The sequence below is a fragment of the Gallinula chloropus genome (assembly GCF_964237585.1).
Source record: "Gallinula chloropus genome assembly, chromosome: 15".
Taxonomy (NCBI): domain Eukaryota; kingdom Metazoa; phylum Chordata; class Aves; order Gruiformes; family Rallidae; genus Gallinula; species Gallinula chloropus.
The window spans coordinates 9816800-9840754 of NC_140100.1; the positions used below are offsets into that span (position 1 = coordinate 9816800).

The 23955-nt window shown below is 39.8% G+C and overlaps 1 protein-coding gene across 3 annotated transcripts in view; it reads right to left on the reverse strand.

Moving 5' to 3' along the window:
- The window catches only part of TRRAP (transformation/transcription domain associated protein), a gene marked incomplete at its 5' end in the record, with an annotated part of 86689 nt that overhangs the window by 11955 nt on the left and 50779 nt on the right, over positions 1–23955 (reverse strand). The window contains 9 exons of one of the 3 annotated variants that reach the window (XM_084270782.1): positions 4867–5128; positions 5860–6032; positions 7522–7609; positions 9983–10147; positions 11127–11328; positions 13971–14071; positions 14824–15089; positions 15331–15526; positions 19606–19797. In XM_084270782.1, coding sequence (XP_084126908.1) covers positions 4867–5128; positions 5860–6032; positions 7522–7609; positions 9983–10147; positions 11127–11328; positions 13971–14071; positions 14824–15089; positions 15331–15526; positions 19606–19797 — 1645 coding nt within the window. Of the gene's footprint in view, positions 1–4866; positions 5129–5859; positions 6060–7518; positions 7610–9982; positions 10148–11126; positions 11329–13970; positions 14072–14823; positions 15090–15297; positions 15527–19605; positions 19798–23955 lie in introns of all 3 variants that reach the window. The other 2 variants (XM_084270781.1, XM_084270780.1) reach the window with 2 other exon arrangements.

A 23955-nucleotide genomic window follows, 5' to 3' on the forward strand; every position in this document is an offset into this window, starting at 1 on the left:
CAAGTCCAGACAATATTTGTGTACAAAGTCTCTCTGCTTTACAGATTGCCTAATCTCTATATATAGGTTTTTTGTTTCAAACACATCTGCTTTTTCAGTACTTACTAATAAAACACATCCTTCTCAAGCTAACACAGACTGGTCTAAAAAGCTTACACTACTTGCACCACCTTTTCCTAAACAGAACAGGAAGTTTACCTTCTTATCTCTAATGGAGATATCCACAGCAGACTGGACACAGGCTGCAACTGGAGAAGAGTGCTCTGTTCTCAGTGCTGCTGAAGATTTTGCTGTGTGATATATGTATATCAAACATGCTCATTCAAAAACTGCTACCTGAACCCACCCAGCCCAGCATAACTGGCAAGTTCATAGCATCCCACACTGGTTTGGGTTGGAAAAGACCTCAGAGCCCCCCAGTGTCACCACTGCCATGGGCAGGGCCAGGCCCACCAGCCCAAGGTGCCTAAAGCCCCATACAACCCGGCTTTGAACCCTGCCAGGGCTCCAGGTGCCTAAAGCCCCATACAACCCGGCTTTGAACCCTGCCAGGGCTCCAGGGGCAGCCCCAGCCTCTCTGGGCACCCTGAGCCAGGGCCTCCCCACCCTCAGGGAGGAGAATTTTTTTCCTAGTACCTAAACTAAATGTCCCCTCCCTCAGTTTAAAGCCATTTGCCCTGTCACTGCCCTTGTAAACTGCTCTTGCCACTCTCAATGAGAGGACAGACAGGGGCACAATCCTCCTCCAGCAGACAGACCTAAAAATTCCTGATGGTTCCTAACACAAGTAGATAAAGTGTAATACTTTTTGAATGAGGGCTGTGCTATAGCTTCTCATGAAGCAGCACAAAAAAAGAATTCACTTGAGTTAGCAAAATTAAGAGTATCGATCCCCCTGTCCACCCAAAAACCTTTATCTAAAGAGCATGGACACAGCATTAGAAAGCAAAGAAACCCCCTCCAAACTAAGATGTAATAAGTAAAACCTCCCTTCTGCTACACCAGCAGAAAATAATTCTAATAAGTTAAAAGGAACTGAGTGCCTTTAGAGCAAGCAACAGTCCATTTGTCAGAGTTTAGAGATTCTTCTGACCACAGACACAGCCTGATTATACTAAAAGTTCATGACCCAGTGATTTCAACTAAAAAGCCAGGAGACCCATCTTGAGAGATGTCACTTCAGACCAAAATGTAAGTTTAGCTTCACAAAGCAGTTCAAATCCTTTATACATCTAATACTGAAGAGGATCCAAGCATTCTCCAAGAGAGAAAAGTCTTGCTTTCTAAGTTGCTCTGCAGGCTTTTACACACTGTACTTTCCCAAAGGTTCTGCTTTGCATATCTCAAGAACTTTTGGAAAGCACCAACAAACATGAAAAAAAATCTCGGGGACAGGCAGGCAGAAATAGCAAGCAGGGCTTGTGGTTTATCACTCAGCTTCAGAAAACCAACACTGCAAAGACCAGATCAAGGTCAGACCTGATGCTGACTCCCATCTCTTGATCTGGATTTTCTGGATAACATCCTGTTATCTCAAACTTTGAAGGGAAGTTATGAGCGAGCTACTGAAGTGATGTTATGCTCACTACTGAGAAAAGAAAGAGAAAAAACCCCAACCCTTAAAAATCATGAAAATTAGCAATGGGGCTCCTTCCTCCACCATATCCCCACACTCCAGAGAAACAGTAGGACTTCAAGAAGCTGCCTTCTGATTAGAGAGTTTCCACCAGCAGTACTGAAGTCATTGTGCTGGGTGCTGAAACTCTCAAGAAAATTATCTTAGCCCTTAAGGGTACAGTTTGGAATTCTTCATTTGTATTCAGCTTCAGGGGCAAGATGGCTGCAGAAAGCAGCCTGATCCAAACTCTGAACTATCATCTGCCCACAAAAGAGCGATTGAGGCAGCTTTTCTGCTTTCACTGCTGAGAGCTCTCAAAGGCAGCATTTCTCAGCATCTGCCCATTCACTGATGTCAAAGGTTTAGTAGAAAAGGAGAGAAGGAACAAAGAACAGATGGTCAAAGAACTGTGCATGTGAAGTTTCAGGAGAGGAAGAAAAAAGTCAAAGAAGAATTTGGTTTTAAAACACATGATGTTAGGATGGAAAAAGTTGACCTATCAAAGCTCCAACAGTCCAGACGGGTTGCAGACAAAGCATTCAGAACATAAGAAATGGTGTGAGAGTCCCCAAGGTCTCCAAAGAGGAATCAAGATGCAACTCAGATGTTGGTGGAAGAGATTATGCAACCAAGCAGAGTTGAAAGTGTCTATAAAAACATAGCTGTCAACATTAATCTGGAAATAACTGTGGAAAACAGTTTACTCCAAGGCAGTTCCTCAGCTTGGATACTTTTGAAAAGGAAGGCAACCACTGTAATTATCTGTCCATCATCTAAACACAACTGGTGCTGAGAATCAGGAAAACAAACACACACAGGTGTTCCAGTGTGACAAAAGGACATGGGAGGCACGATTTACAAATGGATCCTCTGGTGTTAAAACAGCCTTTGCCACCTTTAGTCCAGTAATCATAATTCTATTCATTTATTTATGTATATTCTACTGTTATCCCAAACCCCAACCTTATTTTCATTTTCTGTATAATGAATTAAATGGCAAAAATGCCTAAGTATAACCATCAGTTTAATTTCTTCTCTTTTTCCACCCTTTCTTTGTGAAATAAAACACTGGATTTATTAGATGAAAATAAAATCAAATCTAGCACTAAGCAAAATAATTATTTTAATCCTGCAGACATTGGTCTTTAATCATATTGAAAAATAAAACATGTACTCTGCATCCAAAAAAAAAAAAAAAATGTAATTACTTATTATTAAATGGAATTTCACCAAGAAACACTTCACATGTTCTGACTTCCCATGTTATTTATGTCTGGGCCAATGCTGTTGTTCATTATTCTATAGGTTTATAAATGCTGTGATTAACTGGCCAACCTCAAATGCCATTTATACAGAGACATGCAAAAAATACACAACAGCATATGAAAACTGAAAATATTCTCCATCCTTTAACTGAAGCCTGCAACTAAATTGAAATTAAACTTTAATTGTTTCTCTAGAAATGGACTGAAACATTAGTTTCCATTTGCAGACCCGAGCCTGGGGGTGTATTCAGCTTCCCTTTACACCTCTGAAACCCTAAATGTCTCTACCACTCAAAGGAAAGAAAGAAAAAGAGGTACAACAGACCAAAAATAACTCAAAACCAGCAAAACCTGAGTATACTGACAACCGTAAAAGCAATAAAAAAGTGATTATACCACTTTTGTAATGTAAATACATCTAAGTCATTATTAAAAATGAAAAACAAGTCTAAATTCATATTAAATGTATTTTTCCCCCTGAAAGCTTATGTCAAAGACACACAAAATGTTCTACTTCCATTACCCTGCCCTAGTACACTTCATCCATTAAAAATGTAATCATATGGATCAGGACATTCATTATCTGCTGTCATGCAAGTGCTGTGCCTCAAAAAGGCCATCATGCCACACGCAGCGTGCCCAAGATACACAGGTCATATCTACAAGTGAGTTACTGTCACAAGATTCCCATCAGTTCACATATTTTCACAACGTTATCAATAAAATGCTTGAAAAACCACCACAAGCCTCCTTGTCAGCCTCTAAATACTCAGGATCTGTGCTGACCTCAAGTAATTTTAAGTTGAGGCAACTTTGTGTAACTTAGAATTCTAATGAGAGGAACTTCTCAAGGCAAGATTCACTTCTGCAGAGGAACCAGCTTGATGTGGAAAGCGGGTAGCTTTTTAAATCATTTTAAAAGCTAAGACGGTGAGAGCTTTAACTCATGCCAGAATCATCTAAGGCAGAGTCCCAGTAGGGTAAAGAGAAAAGCAGATTCAGAAGAAGATGAAAACCCAGCTCTTCACAAAGATTCGCTCTTTCTGGGTTTGAACAACTACTGAATTCAACTCTGCTTAAAAAACAAAATCAACCCAAAGAAAAAATCCCAACTGCATTTAACTATTCATTTTTGTCTAATCCTACAGTTACCTTTAAGGAAAAAACAGTGTTGTTCAGATTGGAATCTGCAAAACTCAAAATCCTGGCAATCCCCAACAGTGAGGCCAATCAGTGTCGTGTTCTGACATATAAAGCTGCATGGCCACACCACTCTTTACCAAATATATCAACCCCCCATGCCACCATACACAAGCTTTTCCTAAAATTTTAAATCAACATCAGATACTCAAGCATGTAACTCCTCTGATAAAGAGAAAACAAGTGAAGCAAAAAAGCTACTTAAATATCTTTTTATGAGATCTGATTAAAGTTATCGATTCAATTTATCTAAAAATGATGTAAACTCCTGTAATTGGATTTTTATACTCTAGTTATCCAAACACCGAGTAATCCTCTTCATCAGAAGTAGGCTGGTTTGAAAGACTTCACACAATACTGACAGTTTGGAGTTTTGGGGTGAACGTTTCATTAAATTCTACCATAAGCCAGACACCACTGTTCTCCCTCATCTGGACCAGGCAGAATGGGAGTGGCAAAAATCTTGTAGTGAAGTAATCTAATTTATCTTTAAACACAAATGTGATCTGCCCAAGAGTTTAGGTAATGAAAATACAACAAACTCATTACTGAGGTCAGTTTTCACTTGAATTATCTTTATGACTCCACAGAAGACTGGAACAGAAGAACTGTGTCAGGTTTGTTGAATGACAAAAAGGTTTTCTGCATTTTCTCTCAGGAAAAATAGTGGAAGAACTAAAAAAACAGTACACCTTCACAGCTGAACTTTGGTGAGGAAGTTTCTCAGGAGATTAAAAGTAATATTTTTAAAAAACCAAAACCCAAAGCATTTCAAACATTTACCTGTTGTAAATTGCCCTTTTAACTTCTGGAACACAGGGTCTTGAGCTGTTGCCTGTGCTCTCCTTGCTAGTGACTCTGAAGCTGCACTGGAGAACATGGTGGACACATTAGAGACATTCTCAAGACCTACTCCAAAAGTGCTGACTAACTTCTTGACAAAATTTAGCGTGTGAGGAGTGATTTTGGCATCTGAAACGGCTCCACTTTTCTCAAAGGCAACGGAATAGCACTTCGCCAAGCCCTGCTGCAGCTGTCTAAGGACCTAAGAAATGAAAAACCAAGACGACAAACAGTCAGGAAGATGAGGCTTTCTGCTTTGACACTACATTTTATAGTTATTCCCTCAGAAATATTTATTTAAAACTGTATTTTTGAAGTGCATCAGAGGGTCAGTGAGAATGACAGCACTGATTATTATTAGCACACAGCTGAACCACCTGGGCAGTGGAAATGCAGCATCACAAAGTGACTCCTGCTCTTTCAACAGCAGCAAACTTTTATATTCCCTATTTTGTGATAGATTAGAAAATTGTGTGAGATGAGGAATCCTTCTTCAAACAAACACCGTGCTGAGCAGACAGAACAGAATGGACTGATGCTCTGAGAGGTAAATAATAAAACGAAGTGGCATGTCCATCCCATCTCTGTTTAATTCAAACTTTGGCAAACAATCACCACCTGTCACAGACCACCAGATCAAAGAGGAAACTGGTAACTGTGACTTAGGGTAAGAATACAAATTTTCAGTTAACACAAGCAACAGCTTAAAGCCAAGAGCCACTCATCAAATTAGTAATTTTTGGGAAACCACTCTGTTACTTCCAGAAATAACCAAGATCCTGAAATCTCCAATTGGACCAACCAGTTCTACCCATAAGTCAACTTACTAATCAACACAAATAGCTATGTTTAAAAATAATTATAGCTACATATTTTGCATTTCCACTTTCATATCTATATATCACCTAAGGAAAAGTTCCTAAAACCAAATACCTCTTCGTGCCAGTTCTCTCTGAACCAGACCATCTGATCCACGATGCCTTCCAGAGAAGACAGAAGCGTTGGATGTAACTCTCGCTGCATATGCATGATCCTGCTGCATCGCCACATCGGTGCGGTGGCTCGGATTGGCCCGGGATCCGAGGCAGAGTGGGACTGATTTCCAACTGAACTTGGCTGCTGTTGCCCAGAATCTGGAAAATAAAAACACACACAAAACCAAAACCAACAAAACTAAATTACACTTGATACGTGCCTGCATGAAATGAAATGAATTGTGCCAAGAATATGCTTTACATATTAATCAGGGATTATTTACTGAATTTGAGAATGTTTGAGAACTACTGTTTTTTAGAGAGAAAACTCTGCTCCAATTGCTCTTCAGGGGTACAAACTTCACAAAGTTAGAACAATACACTCTTCAAAACAAAAGGAGGTGCAGCCATAGCTTTTACACCACCAAACCATGCCCTTAAAGTAACCGATCTTGTTTCACACAGGATCAAATTATTTAAATTGGGGGGAGGGGGTTCCCCAAAACTTTTCAGGAGATCTTTGGCACATAAGTGACAAATAAACACGCTGGTGCCAACCCCACACAGATGCTGCAGAGTGTATCTTTTAGCACAACTCAGCTCTTGCACTACAACTATTCCAGGCAGGGACTAAGCACAGAGCTGTGCTTTGGGATGACCCCACCACTCCACACAACCCACCTACACGACAGGAATTGGTCATCACTGAATGTGCATGTGGCAACAGCAAGAATCTGGCACGTGCCAAATGTCACTGGGTATGACTGTATTGAAATATTGGGGTATATGGGCATTTAACTCATACCCTTCAAAACCTTATGCAGAAATTTAGTGAACTGACTCCCAAGTGAAAAGGGCAATTAAATAAACAAACTTGCAGCGAAGAATACAGAACAGAAGGGAGTGTTCTTCAAGCAGCTCTCCTGGGGTTTCCGTGAGATTACAAGGGACGAAAGAACAGTAACATTCTGTAGAATCATTTGACATTAACAACTCTGAAGAGTATCTGTTCTTGGAAAAAAGGTGGTGTGCAAGTCGTTCAATGTTCTCCCCACCTCCCAAACATTTCTGCAAAGCCAAACTTCGTTTTATTTTGCGTAAACTTCCTCGTTTCACTTGAAAACTCACCAGATATTATGGAGATGTTAAAGTACAGCTTACTCAGAGCAGTTTACCTTGCTGGAGTTACATGACTTGATCTCTTAAATTATTCTTGAAAGTTTGACTCATTTGAAAACAAGTTGAATGTTTGCATGGTTCATGCTTCTAAAGTGAAACCTCTTAGAAAACTATGATGCTCTTTTGTATTTGTAATCCAAGAATTTTCTACCTCTTCACCAATTTTTACAGATAAAGAAGGTGTGATTCTTAAAATTAAGGTCACATTAAAGAAGATGAAACTCTTCTTGATGGGTATTTTATTCAAGACAGCAAGCCATCCATAGATTTAACTTCACAGAAACAAATGGAGGCAAGTATCAAGTATTTTTTTTTACCTAGCCTTGATAACCTGGAATGTGTTTTCTAGAGACTCCATCTTCCCAGTAAAACCAGCCAAAACTCAAAATTATACGTAAGTTAGAAAAAGCCCAGACAATTTGATCATTATCAAGCTCACCACTTTTGTAGCGCTCTCGTTGTTCTATCTTCAAGGTCAAATAGAGGGTCCTGATAGGGAAGTAGACAGCTTGGGGATAGACTCTTCCCACCTGTTTGGAGAAATGCATATTTCCCAGTTAAGGAAAAGTGACTGTGGGTCAAATCAACACGTATGGATCCTCTTTGTATATGAGTGCAATTCAAAAAGCATCAGCTCCTTGTTTTAAATAACAGCTTATGGAAAACTAGTAGTTTTCAGGAACAGAAACCCAAAAAAGGATGAAAGGCAACTCCCTATGCACAGTGTTAGGGCATTACCTAATTAGGGCTTCCAGTTCACATTGCCTAATAAACCTGAAAGCAGCACAATGCCTGAGTACCAGCTGGGCCAGCTCACAGCTCCTACTCCTGTGCATAATGGGAGAAAAACAGACATAATGACAGCAGCTAGTCTCTAAATGAGACCGCAACTCCCAGCGAGCCCCGTGATACTCGATATGAAGGCCCATTAGAGAGTAACTTTACTCCACCTAATTGTGGCACTTAATGTAAGAGGATACCAACTTCACCCAAAAATTAATTAAAAAAAAAAGAAAGAGATTTTATGGCTTCTGTTAAAAAAAAGAAAAGGGCTGAAGCGATGCAGCCATTCAGCATCCCCTCCACAGTCTGTCAGTCCCAGTATCTGCTACAGGAAAGACACAACGGGTCGCAGTACTACTCACATTAGAGCCCATCTTAAGACATGATTAGACTTTTCCAGACACAATTTTACTAAATCATGGATTCTTTCTCCATCCTAATGGGTATGGTAAGTGGCAGAAATTTTGCAATGGTATTTCATGTTCAATAGTATGGTGTTTCTGACAGATCACTACCCCGACACACACACACTTCATGCTGCAATTCAAGAGTATATATTATTGTAAAGAATTGTAAGGTTTAGGTTCTAGTACCTCTGCAAACTTGAGTTTAAATCAGGAACACAGAAAAGTTGGTCTTTCTTATTTATATTCCTTCTACAGACCTGAAGTTTAAACACAAGTATCTGCAACATTTACAAGCCCAAGCTCCAACTACAGCAGGGCTTGAGTCAGCACTCACTTCTAAAAACTAAACAGATCTCAACAAACAAAAAAAATGTCTACAGCTCAAAGAAGTGAGGTTTTTCTGCCCGCTGCCAGACAGCTGAGCACACTGGTGCTGCAGGACAATGCCAAGCCACACACATCAGGAATTTTGCCTTCCCTACTTCGCTTTTTTAAGCTGTTTGGGCACGTGGTGGTCAGAGAAGGCAGGACACAGGCACAGGCACACACAGCCTCACTGAGATTTATGTACACAAGTATCAGTGCACGTGCTAACACACATGGACATACCCTCTCTCTGCAAAAATACACATGTTCAGAGCTTTGAAAGATCAAGTGTGAGGGATAAAAGGAGCTGGGTATCAGAAAGTATCTCGAGCCAGGAGGGACACACATGAATCATCAAGTCTGTATCTCAAAAATCAAGAGTGGAGGGAAGGAAAGCAGAATACCGAGGGAATTCAGCACAACAGCTGTGCTCTGCCACCTCTGAGGAAACAGCAGACAGAAGTGAGCTGGGTACAGGCTAAGGCCAGAGCTTCCTATCATCACCAGTGTGTTACTGGGCTTCCCAATTGTTTTACATTAACCTGAACAAGCAAACATCAGAATGCTTCCAGGGGAGCCGGTTAGACCATGAGCTCTTAACATCTCTGAAAACACGATGCTGAACCCCACTTGCACTCAGCCATAATAAAACACCATCTAAACCCACATTAACTGAACGAAATCACTTTATACTGACACACAGCTATATGGTCTTTTCTTAGATTCTGTCTGCTTCAGAGCAGACAGAGATAGGCACCAGAATCTTCAAGTCCCAAAGCAAGACTAATCAAAGCTCCTGTCTGTCAGTTCAGAGGTACAAATCCAGGAAGTTTCCTCATCTAACTCCTAAACCTTATCCTTGTATGTCTAATCCTTTGTCATGCTAAACTGTAAGTGAAAATTTACAAAGCTCCAGTAAAGATTTCTGATGGAGACAGAGCAATCCTTGCCTTTTAAAATCACATCTAATAAAAAACAAAGCACTAATGAAACAGCTTGCCCTTCAGTCACTAAAGCTAGCAATTCTTCATCCCCACTCCTACAGTACAAGCATTTCACTATGTGTTTCTAAATGTGTCTTATAATGTTCATAAAAAAGTGATAAATAGAGTTCCAGAGGGAAAGCTCTAATGCCTCATGCACATATGGCATATGATTTCACTGGATTTCATCTCATTAAATAATACTCACTTGGAAATTTGAAATATTCTGCTTAAAGCAGGGTTTAGATCATCAACAGTTGCAACCCAACTGTATTTTAAAGATTTGGCATTTTGAAAAATGTTTGTACCTCATCTTGAAAACAAAGGTTACAGATCATAAAGAATCCACAATTATCTTCATTACCTGACTAATGAGGTTCAGGAGGAGTTTTCCCTCTGAGCCAACCAGGCACGTCAACAGCTGCGGAATCCAGGCCAGCCACTGGATGGGTGGGACACCGATACAGTACTTGTCCACTGCATCTGCCAACGTGTTCTTATCATCATCGAAACTCAGGAGCCACAGAACCTAGAAGAGAATTTCAAGAAGACATCTCAGGGCCTGTAATTCAAGACACGTAAGTCACAATGCACAAAACCCCACAGATATGTTATTAATATGACAGTGGACTCCTTGCAACTGTTAAAGTTGCCACCGACACAATCATGCACTCATTCTGCCTGGTCAATGTAATTTTTACCCCTTTAAATATTACTTCTAAGGATGCAAAAACCAAACATAAGCATACTGCTCACTATGAAACATGATTAAAAAACCCTAACTATGAACACGACTGCATTTCACAAATTCCTTGAGTTTTTGGTTAGGGGAGGTGTGGTGTGGAAAACACAGCATGTTTACAGAACCTGGAGTGTGCTATTCAGATAAATTAACTTTCATGCAAGAACTTGAGTATTTCTTTGGGTGTTTGTAATTATTTTAACAGTCCACCCTTAATAATACATTTTATACGGTTTAATTTAAATGCAAATACATTAAGCACTGAATAAAAATCACTAACAGATATGCAACCAGATAGGGAGAGTAATACACAGGGTGCTATGGAGGCCACTCTTCATTTAAAAAAAGAAGTAGTTTCTGTGTTTGTTTCATGTTTGAAATAGATTGCCCTCCACAGCCTGCTATCGCTCTTTAAATTCTCTTCATGAGAGAGATTAAACATCTCCCAACTGAGAAACACTTAATACACAGAGCTTTGGCTGAAATACTGTTAAGAGTCAAAATTTACAGAAAGTGCTTATTTAGAATAAAATGCCACATTGAGGTAAAAGTTCAGATGTGTTATCCATAGCAGGCATGAAATTAGTTTACTTCAAGCACACAAGCTACAGCAGTGACCCAACAGTACCCAGATGCAGATCTGTGCCAGAATTAAAGCTTTCCATCAGGTATTTCCCTAACCCCGCAAATCTGGGCACTGAACATTATCCCCAGCCTTTTCTGAAGGGGTGCAGATCCAGTTCTGTTTTAAACATCCCCACCTTACCTTTGCTAAGTATTTTCTTGACTTGCTCTCATTCTGATGGCGACAGGCGTGCAGGTAGCAAGTAATAGCAGAGACACCCAGGTGAAGCTGCCGCTCCTTCACAAAGATATTTTCCAGGTAATCACCCCACATGGCCCATGCTTTCACCAGCACATCATGCATTTGCACAGCTGCAGAAAAAGCTTTATTTGCTTCTTCAGACCTGCATTGTGACAAGTAAGAATATTGGTTTTATACTACAAAAAGGTTGTTAAATTATCTAAGAGTTGCTTAGATATTCAGCTCCTTTCTGAATTCTTGATGCTATTCTTTTCATGAGGCTCTTTAGTGAGTTCTTACACCTGTTTTGTCTTAGCTTTGCTCAAAGTTCAGCACCTGGGAATGCAACTGCTTTGAAATGGAAACAGGTATGTCAACATCTAAGATCCCTGGAGACTCCCAGAAAAAAAACCTCAAAACCTTTCAGTGCCCAGCAAACGAGCAGTGGAGCACGATAGTGGGAAACAAAGAGGTTGAAACACAAGAAAAGCAGAAGCAAACTGCATTAAAAAGTGCTTCTCCACTGAGCAAAAGGAGCAGTAAGAAAAAGCAACACTGGGAAGATGTTACACTAGCTATCCTTTGGAGGACTACATCTGCCTTACCTGTTCCCCCACTAGTGTCATGAAAAAATTTACAATCAACGTTACCTGGCAGGTCAGTTCCTCATCCTACAGCCTTAAACAGTTTACTTCTCAACAGGAAAAGAGAAGGAACATGAAGGTTGATCACACAGCTCTTGGTAACAGAAGTTGCTTCTTCTCTAGGTTTCCTCATGTGTTCCTAGTTCAAGATCTGGCATAATTCACCCCGAAATAAACACACACACACACAGAGCCCCCTGAGTCTATAATTTTTCAGGCTTATAAACAAAGGATGAGAACACTCCCACAAGTGTTACTGAAATGAAGAAACTTTTAAAGCATTCCAGGACTCTTTACTAATAGAAAGCACTTCACCTCCCCCTTATAGAAAAGCTTCAAAATAAACTGTACAATGGTAACATAATGCTTGTTTGACTAATTTTTTTAATTGAATTTTTTTATATAAAAATACAGTTATTTGGAGGATTATAGTGAGAAAACAGTCAGCTATAGAGGCAAAGCTGTAAAGAGAAAAAAAAATTGTCTGTCAAAGTATTTATGAGTTCCTATGTTAAAGGAGTATGTTACTTGCTTCCAGAGGCTTTCTGCACCCTGCATCGAGGTTCTGAAGTGAGCTACCCCAGCAGCAGCCTGATAGATGACTCTGCTTTGCTACTTCCCCTCTATATACAGGAGACTTCTCAGTCGGTTTTCTTTTCTCCTTCTCTACAATCCATCATTCCTGACACCGGAGATGACTGTTTTAAACCAGTTTGTATCACCTTGCTCAGCAAATGGGCAACTCAGGGAGGTGCAAGAGCATAGGTGACCTTTAACTTCCAGTTTAGTTGACACAGGGGTAAGCAGTAACCACCCAGAGTTCAACACTGCCGTTCCTGTGACCTTTCTACACCCCTGACCTCCAATGCAGTGCTAAAAAAATACCTGTATGCTTTTTGGTGAGATTAAGAAACTATAAGTACATCAGAATCATGTTTTTAAAATCATGTTTATCTATTCCATCCTGAAATCCAGACTGTTTACCTTTACCTGCATGAACTAATTAAATAAATAAAGATGAGGGGAGGTACTCTTCCTTCTCTTCGCACCTCAACTGAAACTAACTTCACTTATGGACATAAAAAAGTCCATTGCACTTTCCATCACAGTAATTACATTCTGCCTATTTAAAATTCTCTCTTGCATCCACAGAAGACGATATTCATCATTTCCTGACTTAAATTGCTATGTGAAGTTGCAGCATACAGCTTAAAGCCTGATGGATTTCATTCCGTAGGTGTCCACCCCAGAGTGGTAAAGGAATTACTCCACCGATCCACAACACGCAGCGATGCTGCCATTAAATACCACCCATACAGAGAGCTGGTCAAATCTGAAGGGGGTTTTTGGCATCACCACACAGAATTTGACTCCTAAGATTTGTTTTTAACCAAATTAAAGAGATCTTCCTCAAAATAGTAAAATGCCTGTCAGCACAAAGCAGAAATACTACAGAAGTATCTGTGTGAATGCAAGGCTTGCACCTCAGTGTTTAATTGCTGCAACACAGGATGTCTCCAACACACACTGCATCAGTCTTTTCAGTTAAATTATCAGAAACAAGTGTTGCATTTCCACAGAGATTCAGCTCAGCCCTCAGAACTATTCCAGCACACATTTCCTTATGCCTTGACTGGCTACAGCTGTTACTGGGACATACAGAAGTGAGAGAAACAGAGGTAGGTTCGTTCTGTTTAAGTAGCTGTAAACTTTATTTTTTCCCTCATGTTTTTATATGTAAGAAGCCTCCTTTAGTAAACTACAGCAAGACATCAGTCAGACACCAGTTCATCTAAGTAAGCACTTACAGAACCGGGGAGGAGGGGATAAGGTATCTTAAGGTGCAAAACTTAGGACAAACCTATTCTCCCCACCTCTTCCAATCTCACCCCTTGAAATCTCACCCCTTGAGATTACTTTTTAAAATAAATGGTGCAACTTTCCTTTAACTAGTTCTTTCCTACAACACTTGGAAATATGACCAACCATTTAACTTCAAACCATGAAGGAGCTCTCACATTTACTTTCTTACACAGTTGTGACAAATTTTAGGCTGCTATAAACATATGGAACAACTTTCTTGCTCAAATACTGTGCTGAAATATTTCAGCTTCATTTTTCTCAGAAGTGTGCTAGTGCCTCTTCCATCCAACGTACTTACTTGTTAATCTGTGCCAAGAACATTCCCTTCAGTGCATAAAACTCAGCAGTCATCTCCTTGGTGAAGTACTTCAGATTGGTTGATTCAATAACTTCAAGACCCTGTTAAACAAGCCTTGGTGAGAAAAGCATTCTAAAATGGGAGGTTTTATTAAAATGAAAGCACCATAAAAACACAGCCAAAATATTCTCTTGGAATTTAAACAGCCTGAGTTTCTGGTATTTAACTTTCATTTTAAAAAATCTGAACGGAGAATAATTTTAAGCTTCCACTGGCTTATGCAAAGCTATCAGATACTATAGGCAATGTTCACCAGGTGATGGGTTACATTTACAACCCTGGGGTTTGTGTTTATTATTTATATTGAATCACCTTATTATTACAAGGTCCCAGTTAGCTGCCTGTACAATGCTGTCAGAGGGTTTTGCCTACAACCACATTTTTCAACACATGATTTTAGGTCAGCATGCCAGCGACCCTCACTCCCGAATAAGACACTCCCAACTGACTTGACCTTCAGTTAGTATTGCACTAGTATTATTTCTTTCTATTGCAATTAACATAATTATCAAAGTCCCTTCCATTTATCTATCTTGTAAGATCTCAAAAAAACCCAACTTATTTCCACTTCACTTTGTACCTGGCTAATTTTCAATATATTCACAGTATTCAGAGAGGACAGCTACACTTTTGACTAGGAGCGGAACTTCACACAAGGCTCTACGCATAGTATGACATGGCCAAACAAAATTCAGACCCTGTTCTATATACAGGTAGTTGATTTAAATCAACGTATCTGATGGCCCTTGGGACACTCCAAGTTCCAACCATTTCAGAGCTAAAGCTGCCATACCTGCATACACTCATTTTTGCCCATGACCCCGGCCAGCTGAAGGTAACATTTCACTTGCTGGCGGATCTTCTGGAAGCAATCCACGATGGGCACGGTTGGGATTGTGTGGATGCGACTCAGGATGTCCAGAGCCACGTTGACCAGCCCCTGTTTTCGAGCGATCTTTCCATACTGGATAATTGCTGAGGCAGAGGCATGAACTCCCAACATGGCATTATTGGAACTAGGATCATGTTGAGTACTGTTTTCATATGCAGTTACAATGGCTAGAAATAAAACATGAAATATTTGGCATTAGAAATGCATCTTACACAGCAATAAATATAAAAATGGTGATTTAAGATAATGAAGCATTTAAATGGAAATTGAATAAAACCAAACACTTGTCAAAATCAACAATGTTCCTATAGGCTTAAATACAAAAAAACATACAAAAAAAACTTATTTCAAACTATGCATTGTCTGGAAAATTACATGATGAATGCATGCTGGACCAGGCAGTTTTACCCTGGTAATGATGTTGTCTCCACATGAAAATGCTGCTCCAGTGGGATAAATCATCTGACACAATAGGTAACCTGTTCCTCCACGTCTTTACGACAGTCTTCATATCATGTAAGCTGTTGTTCCTCCCCAGATTAGTTGGTTGCAATCCTGCATTTATTTGGGCTGCTTCTTGAAGTTCAATTATTTGCTGTGCTGCCTAGAAAACAAAAAACAATATCGATATCATACAGTACAATAAGCTGGCTGATTTCACTGCTAGAAAAAACCCACTCTCCTTTGCAGCAGAACCTGTACACAATTAACTCCTTGTCCAGGGAGAACTCTCTCTTAAGACCAGATTCCTTCCTACTTCCTTCCCCTGTTGCAAATCAGAACATTTAGCAACATGAAGTAGAAATGACAGAGGAAAGGTAATGCTCACGTTGGCCAATACCTACAGCACTGTTCCTAAGGGTCACAGTGCTCATCTGAAAAGTGCTTTGCTAACTACACACTTTTACAGGCTTTGGCTCTTTGTCCTTAATGCTTAAGCCACAGGGATGTTCAAAATGTGCTTAGTCTCTTGAGATCAGTACTCCTCAAAGAAACCCTTCTAAATACATTTTTTCCATACTGAACTAACTAATTTTTACAAATAAATAACTTCAAAAAATAAAATTAAGTAAATATACATATAGGAGTACCTTCCAGTTGATGAAATTCCACACCACATTTAACAAAATCTATTCATTAACAAAAAAGCAAAAAAGTACCCATGAGATTGATTCAATTGTCAGTCACTGATTGAAATGCTGAATCCATCCACTGAATCACCTCAGAGAACTTCCCCATGACTTTAACAGACTTACCAGTAGAAACTCCCTGGTAATGATCTGGCTTCTCAATAGAAACCTGACTATACTGTGTGCTCCTGAAGGTTTTACTTCAACATACACTGCAAAGCCCTTTGCTCTGGAGAGTTCACTTAAGTGAGGAATGGTTTTCCACTGATATCTACCCCCAGATAAATGAAAGGAACAAACAGACAACAGCAGCAGCCTCAAATTTCCTAAAGGCACCAGACATTTCCTTAAAACTTCAACAACCCAAAGAAAAGGCCCACAAACTTTAATGGAATTTAATTACCTGTAGTACAATAAAACCAATGTAGTATTCTCTAAGCTACTACTTGGCAGATAACAGTTGTATTCATTGTTAATCAACCAAATAAGATAACAATTAAAAAAAAAAAAAAAGGCAGTCCAAATGTAGAGTGAAATCTCTTGAAACAAAATAAATTAAACAAAGTAATATTTTCCTACAATCATCTCAGTATCAGCTCTCACAGTAGCTTAACCTTCATCCTACACCCATTCATCACGTAAATTTAATTTTCTCACAGGTATTTAATCACATACTATCTGATATTAAAAAAAAAAAGTAATTACTGCAGTGCAAATTCATGGCTGCATTTGTACCTCTGTCAGTCAGTGACTAATTTATCATTTCTTCATGAGGGATATATACATATTAGATTATTTTAAAAGCTTGTTTTAATTGATATCTGAAAACATTTAAATACTTTATTTAGCAAAACTAATCCTTTCATGCTGCAGATACTGCCATTCTTAGGGGAGGAGAAACTCAGAATACCAGGGAGAGCTGGGCAGGAAGGAATTCATTTCGCCAAGGAGCCTTCTAGTGGTATCGTATCAGCTCAGACAAGGGGAGCGCTGTGCCTATTTACTGGACAACTTCCTCACAATGGACAAAACTTCCATATTCATTCCCTTTATCTGATAGATCAACTTGTATTAGAATCACAGAATCACCTAGTTTGGAAAACACCTTTAAGAAAACTGAGTCCAACCACAGCCTGACCCTGCCCAGCCCACCTCTAGACCACATCCTCAAGCACAACATCCACCCACCTTTTAAACCCCTCCAGGGATGGTGACTCCACCACCACCTGGGCAGCCTGTGCCAATACTTGACAATCCTTTCAGTACATAAAATATCCCTGACATACAACTTAAATCTCCCCTGGTGCAATATGAAACCATTTCCTCTGTCCTGTTGCTTGTTACCCAAGACAAGAGACCAACCCCCCACCTCTCTACACCCTCCTTGCAGGTAGTTTTAGAGAGGAATAAGAAAAGGAGGTTGAGGGGAGACCTTAAGACTAAAAAGCCCCAGCTCCTTCAGCCATTCCTCATAGGACTTGTGCTCCAGACCCTTTACCACCTGAACACAAGGTTCATCTTCAAGAAGCTTCTGGAAGCATCTCAAAACCAAATCTCATATTTAAAGATGAGTTTAGGCACCTACCTCCATTTGATTATACTTGGCAATAACATCTACTCTCAAAAATCCTTCTCCTAGCGTTGCAAAATGAATTATTCACATAATTAAATCCAAGAGAAACAAAAGGCTGTTGACGTTTCATACTTCTCAAAAGGAAACAGGATTCCATATTTGTTACAGTAATATATGCATAAAGTTGCAATGCCTTTTTCACCACGTAATACATGTTATTCCATCTCACATGATAATTAAATTGAATATTCTATGTTATCAGAGTTGTGGCAGCTGCTTCCCAAAAATATTTCTGGAGGTCTGAAGAAAAACGGTCTCAATTCTCACAAGTCCTTCTTTGAAAGGGCAAGAAACAAAAACTTTTCCCTAATTTTCTAGGTGGAGCATTTGCAAGACACACCTATGCCAAAGACAAGGATTAAAAGCCCAGGATTTAAACATTCACATCTTGAAATTGAATTGTCAATGTCATGTGAATGAAATAAAAGATTTCTCACACCAAAAATAAAGATGCACTCAGAGTACAGCATCTGGAAACCAGTTTACATTTCAGTAAGTGCTGGAAAATAGAATATTCTTTGCCTTGTAATATTTAATGATTTGAGAGGTAAAATATGGCATGCTTAAGTAAGCAACAAGAACCTGTTTAGCAAGGATGGTAAAAAAGTCATCTTGTAGTTTCTTTATCTGAGCACACTCCTTTGCAGAGACAGAAAATAGCATGCCCCCTTCTGAGAACAAAATGCTTTTATGATGCAGCAGCAGACAATGAGCTCTACCTTCCAGAATTGGAGTTAAGGAAAAAAGCAACTAAGGAGAGAAATGGCACAAAAAATGCCAGCTTTGCCCACCCTCTGTGTATGCCCCGGGCTATCCAAGCAGAAAGCGACTGATCCTTTAGAAGTCATGGACTCAAGCGTGGACACAAGAGTTTCTGAACACCAGTGCTGGTAAGTCATGTGCAACATACTGCAGTAATTTTACAGGACTGAGTGAAATCCAAGTTACAAACTTCCCCCCGTTATAAAGACCATGACATAGAATTAAGCTACTTACTCTTTTTAAAATATTACTAAAGGGTTTTAATGCTGTGTGGAACAGAATCTGCCAAATGAGCAAGCTGGACAACCAGTAAAGCTGCAGATCAACGCCTGAAGCTGAGATACCCACATCAGTTTGTCTGGTAAAACCCACCCTCCTTTGCAGCAGAACCTGTACAAAATTAACTCCTTGTCCAGGGAGAACTATCTCTTAAGACCAGATTCCTTCCTACTTCCTTCCCTTGATGCAAATCAGAACGTTTAGCAATATGAAGTAGAAATGACACAGCAAAGCTAAGGCTCACGTTGGCCAATACCTACAGTATTTTTCCTAAAGGTTGCAGTGCTCATCTGAAAAGCCCTTTGCTAACTACACACTTTTATACGTTTTGGCTCTTTGACCTTAATGCTTAAGCCACAGGGATGTTCAAAACGTGCTCAGTCTGTTGAGATCAGTACTCCTCAAAGAAACCCTTCTAAATACATGTTTTCCTTAGTGAGCGAACTGATTTTTAAAAATAAATAAATGAAATTTTAAAATAAAATTAAGTAAATATATATATGAGTACCTTCCAGTTGATGACATATCACATTTAGGAGGTTATTTTAACATTTCTACAATAATATACCTACCCAATGGGCCTCACTTCAAAACTCACTAAGGTCTCCAAGCACTGTGTGGCACTATGCATTAGCCCACAAGAAGAGGTGAGCCACCTGATCAGTTTTTAAATAGTTACCTGTGTTGTGCAGACAGAATGGATTCAGGGAACCTATCACAACTTTAAAAGGAATCCAAATCAAAATGCAACTTTTAAAAAAAGTTTATGGGGAAGAAGATAAGTACTCTGCAGTAAAACATTTTATGCTCACAGTTACTGAAAGTTCTGAAACCTGCTACAGTAAAATAAGCAGCAATAAAACCCCCTTTCGTTCCTACCTGGAGAAGGGGAGTATGAACGTGCGAGACCACGTGCGGCAGCCGCCGCCACTCCCGGATAGCCAGGCTGCTCGCCATCTCCACCAGCCGCTCGATGAAGTTCAGCTGCTGCTCCTCCGGGTGGCAGATGGCCAAGTACCCCCGGTACATGTTCACTTTCCAGGCCATCTCTTTCGGGCAGCTCAGCTCCACCTGGCAACGAAATGGAAAGTCCAGTAAAGATGATTCATACTCCAATGGACACTTGGACAAATTATTTTTTAAAAGCCTTAGGCAAACACTTCGTGTTATTGTTTTATAAAAATCAGGTTGTTTTCGAAAAATATCAGCCTAAAATACCATTTTTGTCATTAGTTTCAGTTACTGGCAAGAGCAGGCTAGCCAATAATCGGTACGATCAGCACTGGAGTAGGGGCTCCCTACAGCGTGCCATCAGGGTACTGTCACACTGAGAGCGACAGCTGAGCAAGCTGAAAGCAGCCTTGCAACAGGAGCACGAAGTTCTGCACACCAGCTTCACCCTCTGTAAAGAACATAAGATGCTTCTCTGCAGCTAATGCACCCTACCTCTGAAATGCTTCAGGGGTTCCAGAACAAGCAACCTCAGCTCCTCACTGAAAAGGATCCCATCCCTGGATGTCAGCGCATTTTGCTTCCTAACTGCCTGCTCTAGGTCATTACTAAGTTTACGAGAATAAACAGTTAATAATTTTTAAAGTCATCTACAACTAACCTTCCCGTTGTATCAAAGTAATTTCTGAGAACAGGTGCAAAGTCAGGTCATAGTGGTAAAATAAGTTTTATATATAATTTTAAACCATCTTCTATAAATCTTGGAGCAGCAGAAATACTGCAACTAACCCAGGACAGTACTTGCACTGTCCAGCAACTGAATTCTGTGAGCATTTTACAGTGAACTTGCACTTAACCAACACTCACTACCTGATACTACAGGCCTTAAATCTAGAACCTCTAGACTTCTCTTTCTCCCATGTTGTATCAAACCCTTTATGGTCCAATATGCAACACAGAAATCCCTCAGCACGATCTTCCTGTCGATATACTGCACCTTAACCATTACAGTTGTTATTTCTGTTATCCTCAACTGACTTTTACGCCTGAGCCAGCAAAGAGAAACTGCCAGGTAGGAACCTACACAGTGAAAATCCTCTCATTCTTTATTACATTATCTACTGGATCATTAAACACAACAGCAACGGAAAGGAGTCTTGGGTCCTATCAAAGGCCACTTGCCATTTTAATGGCTTAACTTTAATAGGTAGATTATTAAAAACGTTTCAGAGAGATTTACAAAAACTGATAGGTATTTGCCATCCTTTCTGACCTCCCTTGTGAATCACCCACGGAACTTGATAAAAAACAGCCACATTAAAGAACAGCAATAAAAGGGGAGTCACGACTACAGCAGCAGAGACTCAATTATTCTTTCACATCCTAATATTTATGCAAACGTGTCCTGACACTTTTACAAGAAAGTGGGTAGAGACACAAAAGCTCCGTTTACAGCTTCTCCTCAGTCGTTTAGTAAATGTCTCATTACTGGAAATATCTCATTTAATAAAGCTGCAGCTAAAGCGAATCGGCAGCTATTTGTGATTGTCACTTCTGCTCAACTTGCAAATCTCCGAAGCCAGAACCTGTCAGACACGATCTAGTTCACTCTGCTCCAACTCAAGGTTTATAATATATCCTATCATACAGTGCTTATTTTAGGTTTCAAAGGTTGCTCAATTATTAACACCTCTACAATCAGCCACTGAAGTCGCATACTTAAATAGGATGTAAAATATCAATTATTTTAAGAACAAAAGTTAATTAAAATGTAAGTATAACACATGTGGTGATTTTTGTAGTATATGCAGCTTGCTACTTACAGATTTGGCTTCACACAGGCTGATAAATGATACAAACACATCTTTAGAGACACCTATTCTGTTTGAACCATCAGTACTACAAACATTGAAAAAATCAAATTTCAAGCATTGCAATGTTTAGACACACTTAATTTAGGCCCATCAAAAGACAATGCTACCTTTAATTAATTAAACAGCTTCTACTGTCTTCACAGCTTAGCCTTTCACACAAGACATACTGATGTCATACTTATTTTCCCTTCTGGCAAAACGAAGTGTTGCAGAAGAATAAACATACTACATTTAAAAATGCAGTATTAGGTCTGATTTTGAAGAAAGTAAGAGAGACACACAACTCAGCACATTTATCATGCCAGACTAAGTTGTCAGAATGAAGCATGCTGTGTGGATCGTTTGTACACAGGAACTTAATCCTGCAGGATACTGGAATTAAAGAATGCTCAGCATTTTTCATAACCATTTTTTACCTTTTGCAAATGTTATGAAACTACAGACAATCAGCTCTCAATTTGATGTCTAACAGGTAGGTATTGGTTCAACACTGAAACCAGTCCTGATGAAACAATAAACCCCAATTAAGTGAGAGGTTAATTCTTCTGGGTCTCTCCCCGCAACATGAAAAGCAAAATCTAAGGCTTTGCTCAGAGCTTTGTCAGTAAAACTGCAGTTTAAATATGCAAATTCACCCCCAAATTCCAAACTCTGGCATCATTAGCACAGTAATCCCAGTAATGGAATACCACATGCAATGGTGCAATGAAGATCAGGAAGCTTTCCACTTGTGACTTACTATGGTATTCTCACCTGTCAGGTTTCAGTAATACATCTGGTTTATGTTCCTACACTAACTAACCACAGATGAACATCTCTACCCCCCATGAGAAGAGAGTTTATTTGCTTAAAATTAAAAAACCCAAACACAAACAAAAAACCAAAACAAAACCCCAACCAAGTTTTCAAACTTCTACAGAACCACATACAACGTGATAAAGCAAACCCTGATGGAATGGTTCTTAAACAGCTGGAAGATGCCAACAAGAGGATAAGGAGAAAGTTACCTAGATATGGCCAGCTTTTGGATGTGAAAGAATTCATCAAAACGTCCTCCCACATGTCCCATCTTTCAGAAAGCAGGGGGTCATTTACAGCCCGCTTCCCTAGCCATTTAAACTTCATTAAGAGAAGAAATGTTTATGAAACTTGGCAAGAAAAAGATCTTCCAGATTTAAATCTTTCCAAGTGTTCCTGTCTGTGTGCAGCGTGGCCCCTCCTGCCTGCAAGTTGTTCTGTAACAGCCAAAGTTTCACCAAGCATTTGGCCATCGAGCACGTGGATAGCAAAGAGCACGATGCCTCCCAGGTGAAGCCCGGGGAAGGTGCATGCTGCTCAGCAAAATTAATTACAAGGAGAAGATAATAATGAACTTCAGAATGAATCTGGAAGGTCAATAGCAGGAAAGTACAAACAATATGTATTATCCCTTCCCAAGTGAAGGTGGTAGCTCCCTCCCTTGCCACAGGCAAGTTCCCTGAAGCCAAGTACCGTGCTGGCTTCTAAAACCACGTGGAAGTGGCAGGGCACAGCTACGCTACTTCAGACGAAGGATATGTCCAGAGAGGCTGTGGCATCTCAACTCCTAGAGATACTAAAACTCTACCAGACAAGGCAACCTCATCTACTTGGGCCCTGCTCTGAAGGGAGCGTCGGACCAGATGACCTCCAGAAGTCCCTTCCAACTCAAGCTATTTTATGGTTCTGTAAACTTCACATTAAACTATAAAAAGTAGAATCATTGATTCGTTACACTTTTCAGGAAGACTTGGAAGAACAGAAAACTCCAAACTCGAGTTTTCTGATACCAGAGAACATCAAATAAAAGAAATTACAGAAACAACTCCTACAGCAGCGCTATCTCACAGCCTCAGCTCTCTGTCACAAACGTCTCTATCTACAAATCTGTACAGTCATTATGGTATTTATATCTAGCACAAAACTTACCACAAATCGTCACCATTTGAGAGGAGATAAAAATAATTTTTAGCTTTACTTCTTTTCTTCAGCAAAGACTGTTCATTTACACAGCGCCGCTTCCCAAAAGCCTGCTCTTTTTCCTAAGTGCTCTTAGTGTTTTTACGTGTATGCTTGCTAGTTTAAAGATTATACACACACAAAATTGTTTGGGGAACACATTTGAAAGTCAATCATCTAAAAGCTAAGCGTGTTCTTGTGCTTATGCATTATTTACTTTACTTTGGCAGAATCAAAGCATCTTTCCCCCAGAGTAACCTACCCTTTCTTTAATCCCGGTGATCTTGTCGAAGCCCAATCCCCATCTCTGTCAGTCAATTTGAACTCTGTCTCCTGCACAGCCAGTCTCACTGAGGCACTCCACAACATCTAATTCAATGCCCCTCTCCTCTTGTCTGGTTTTACCAAGTCCTTTATGCTTTCTCAA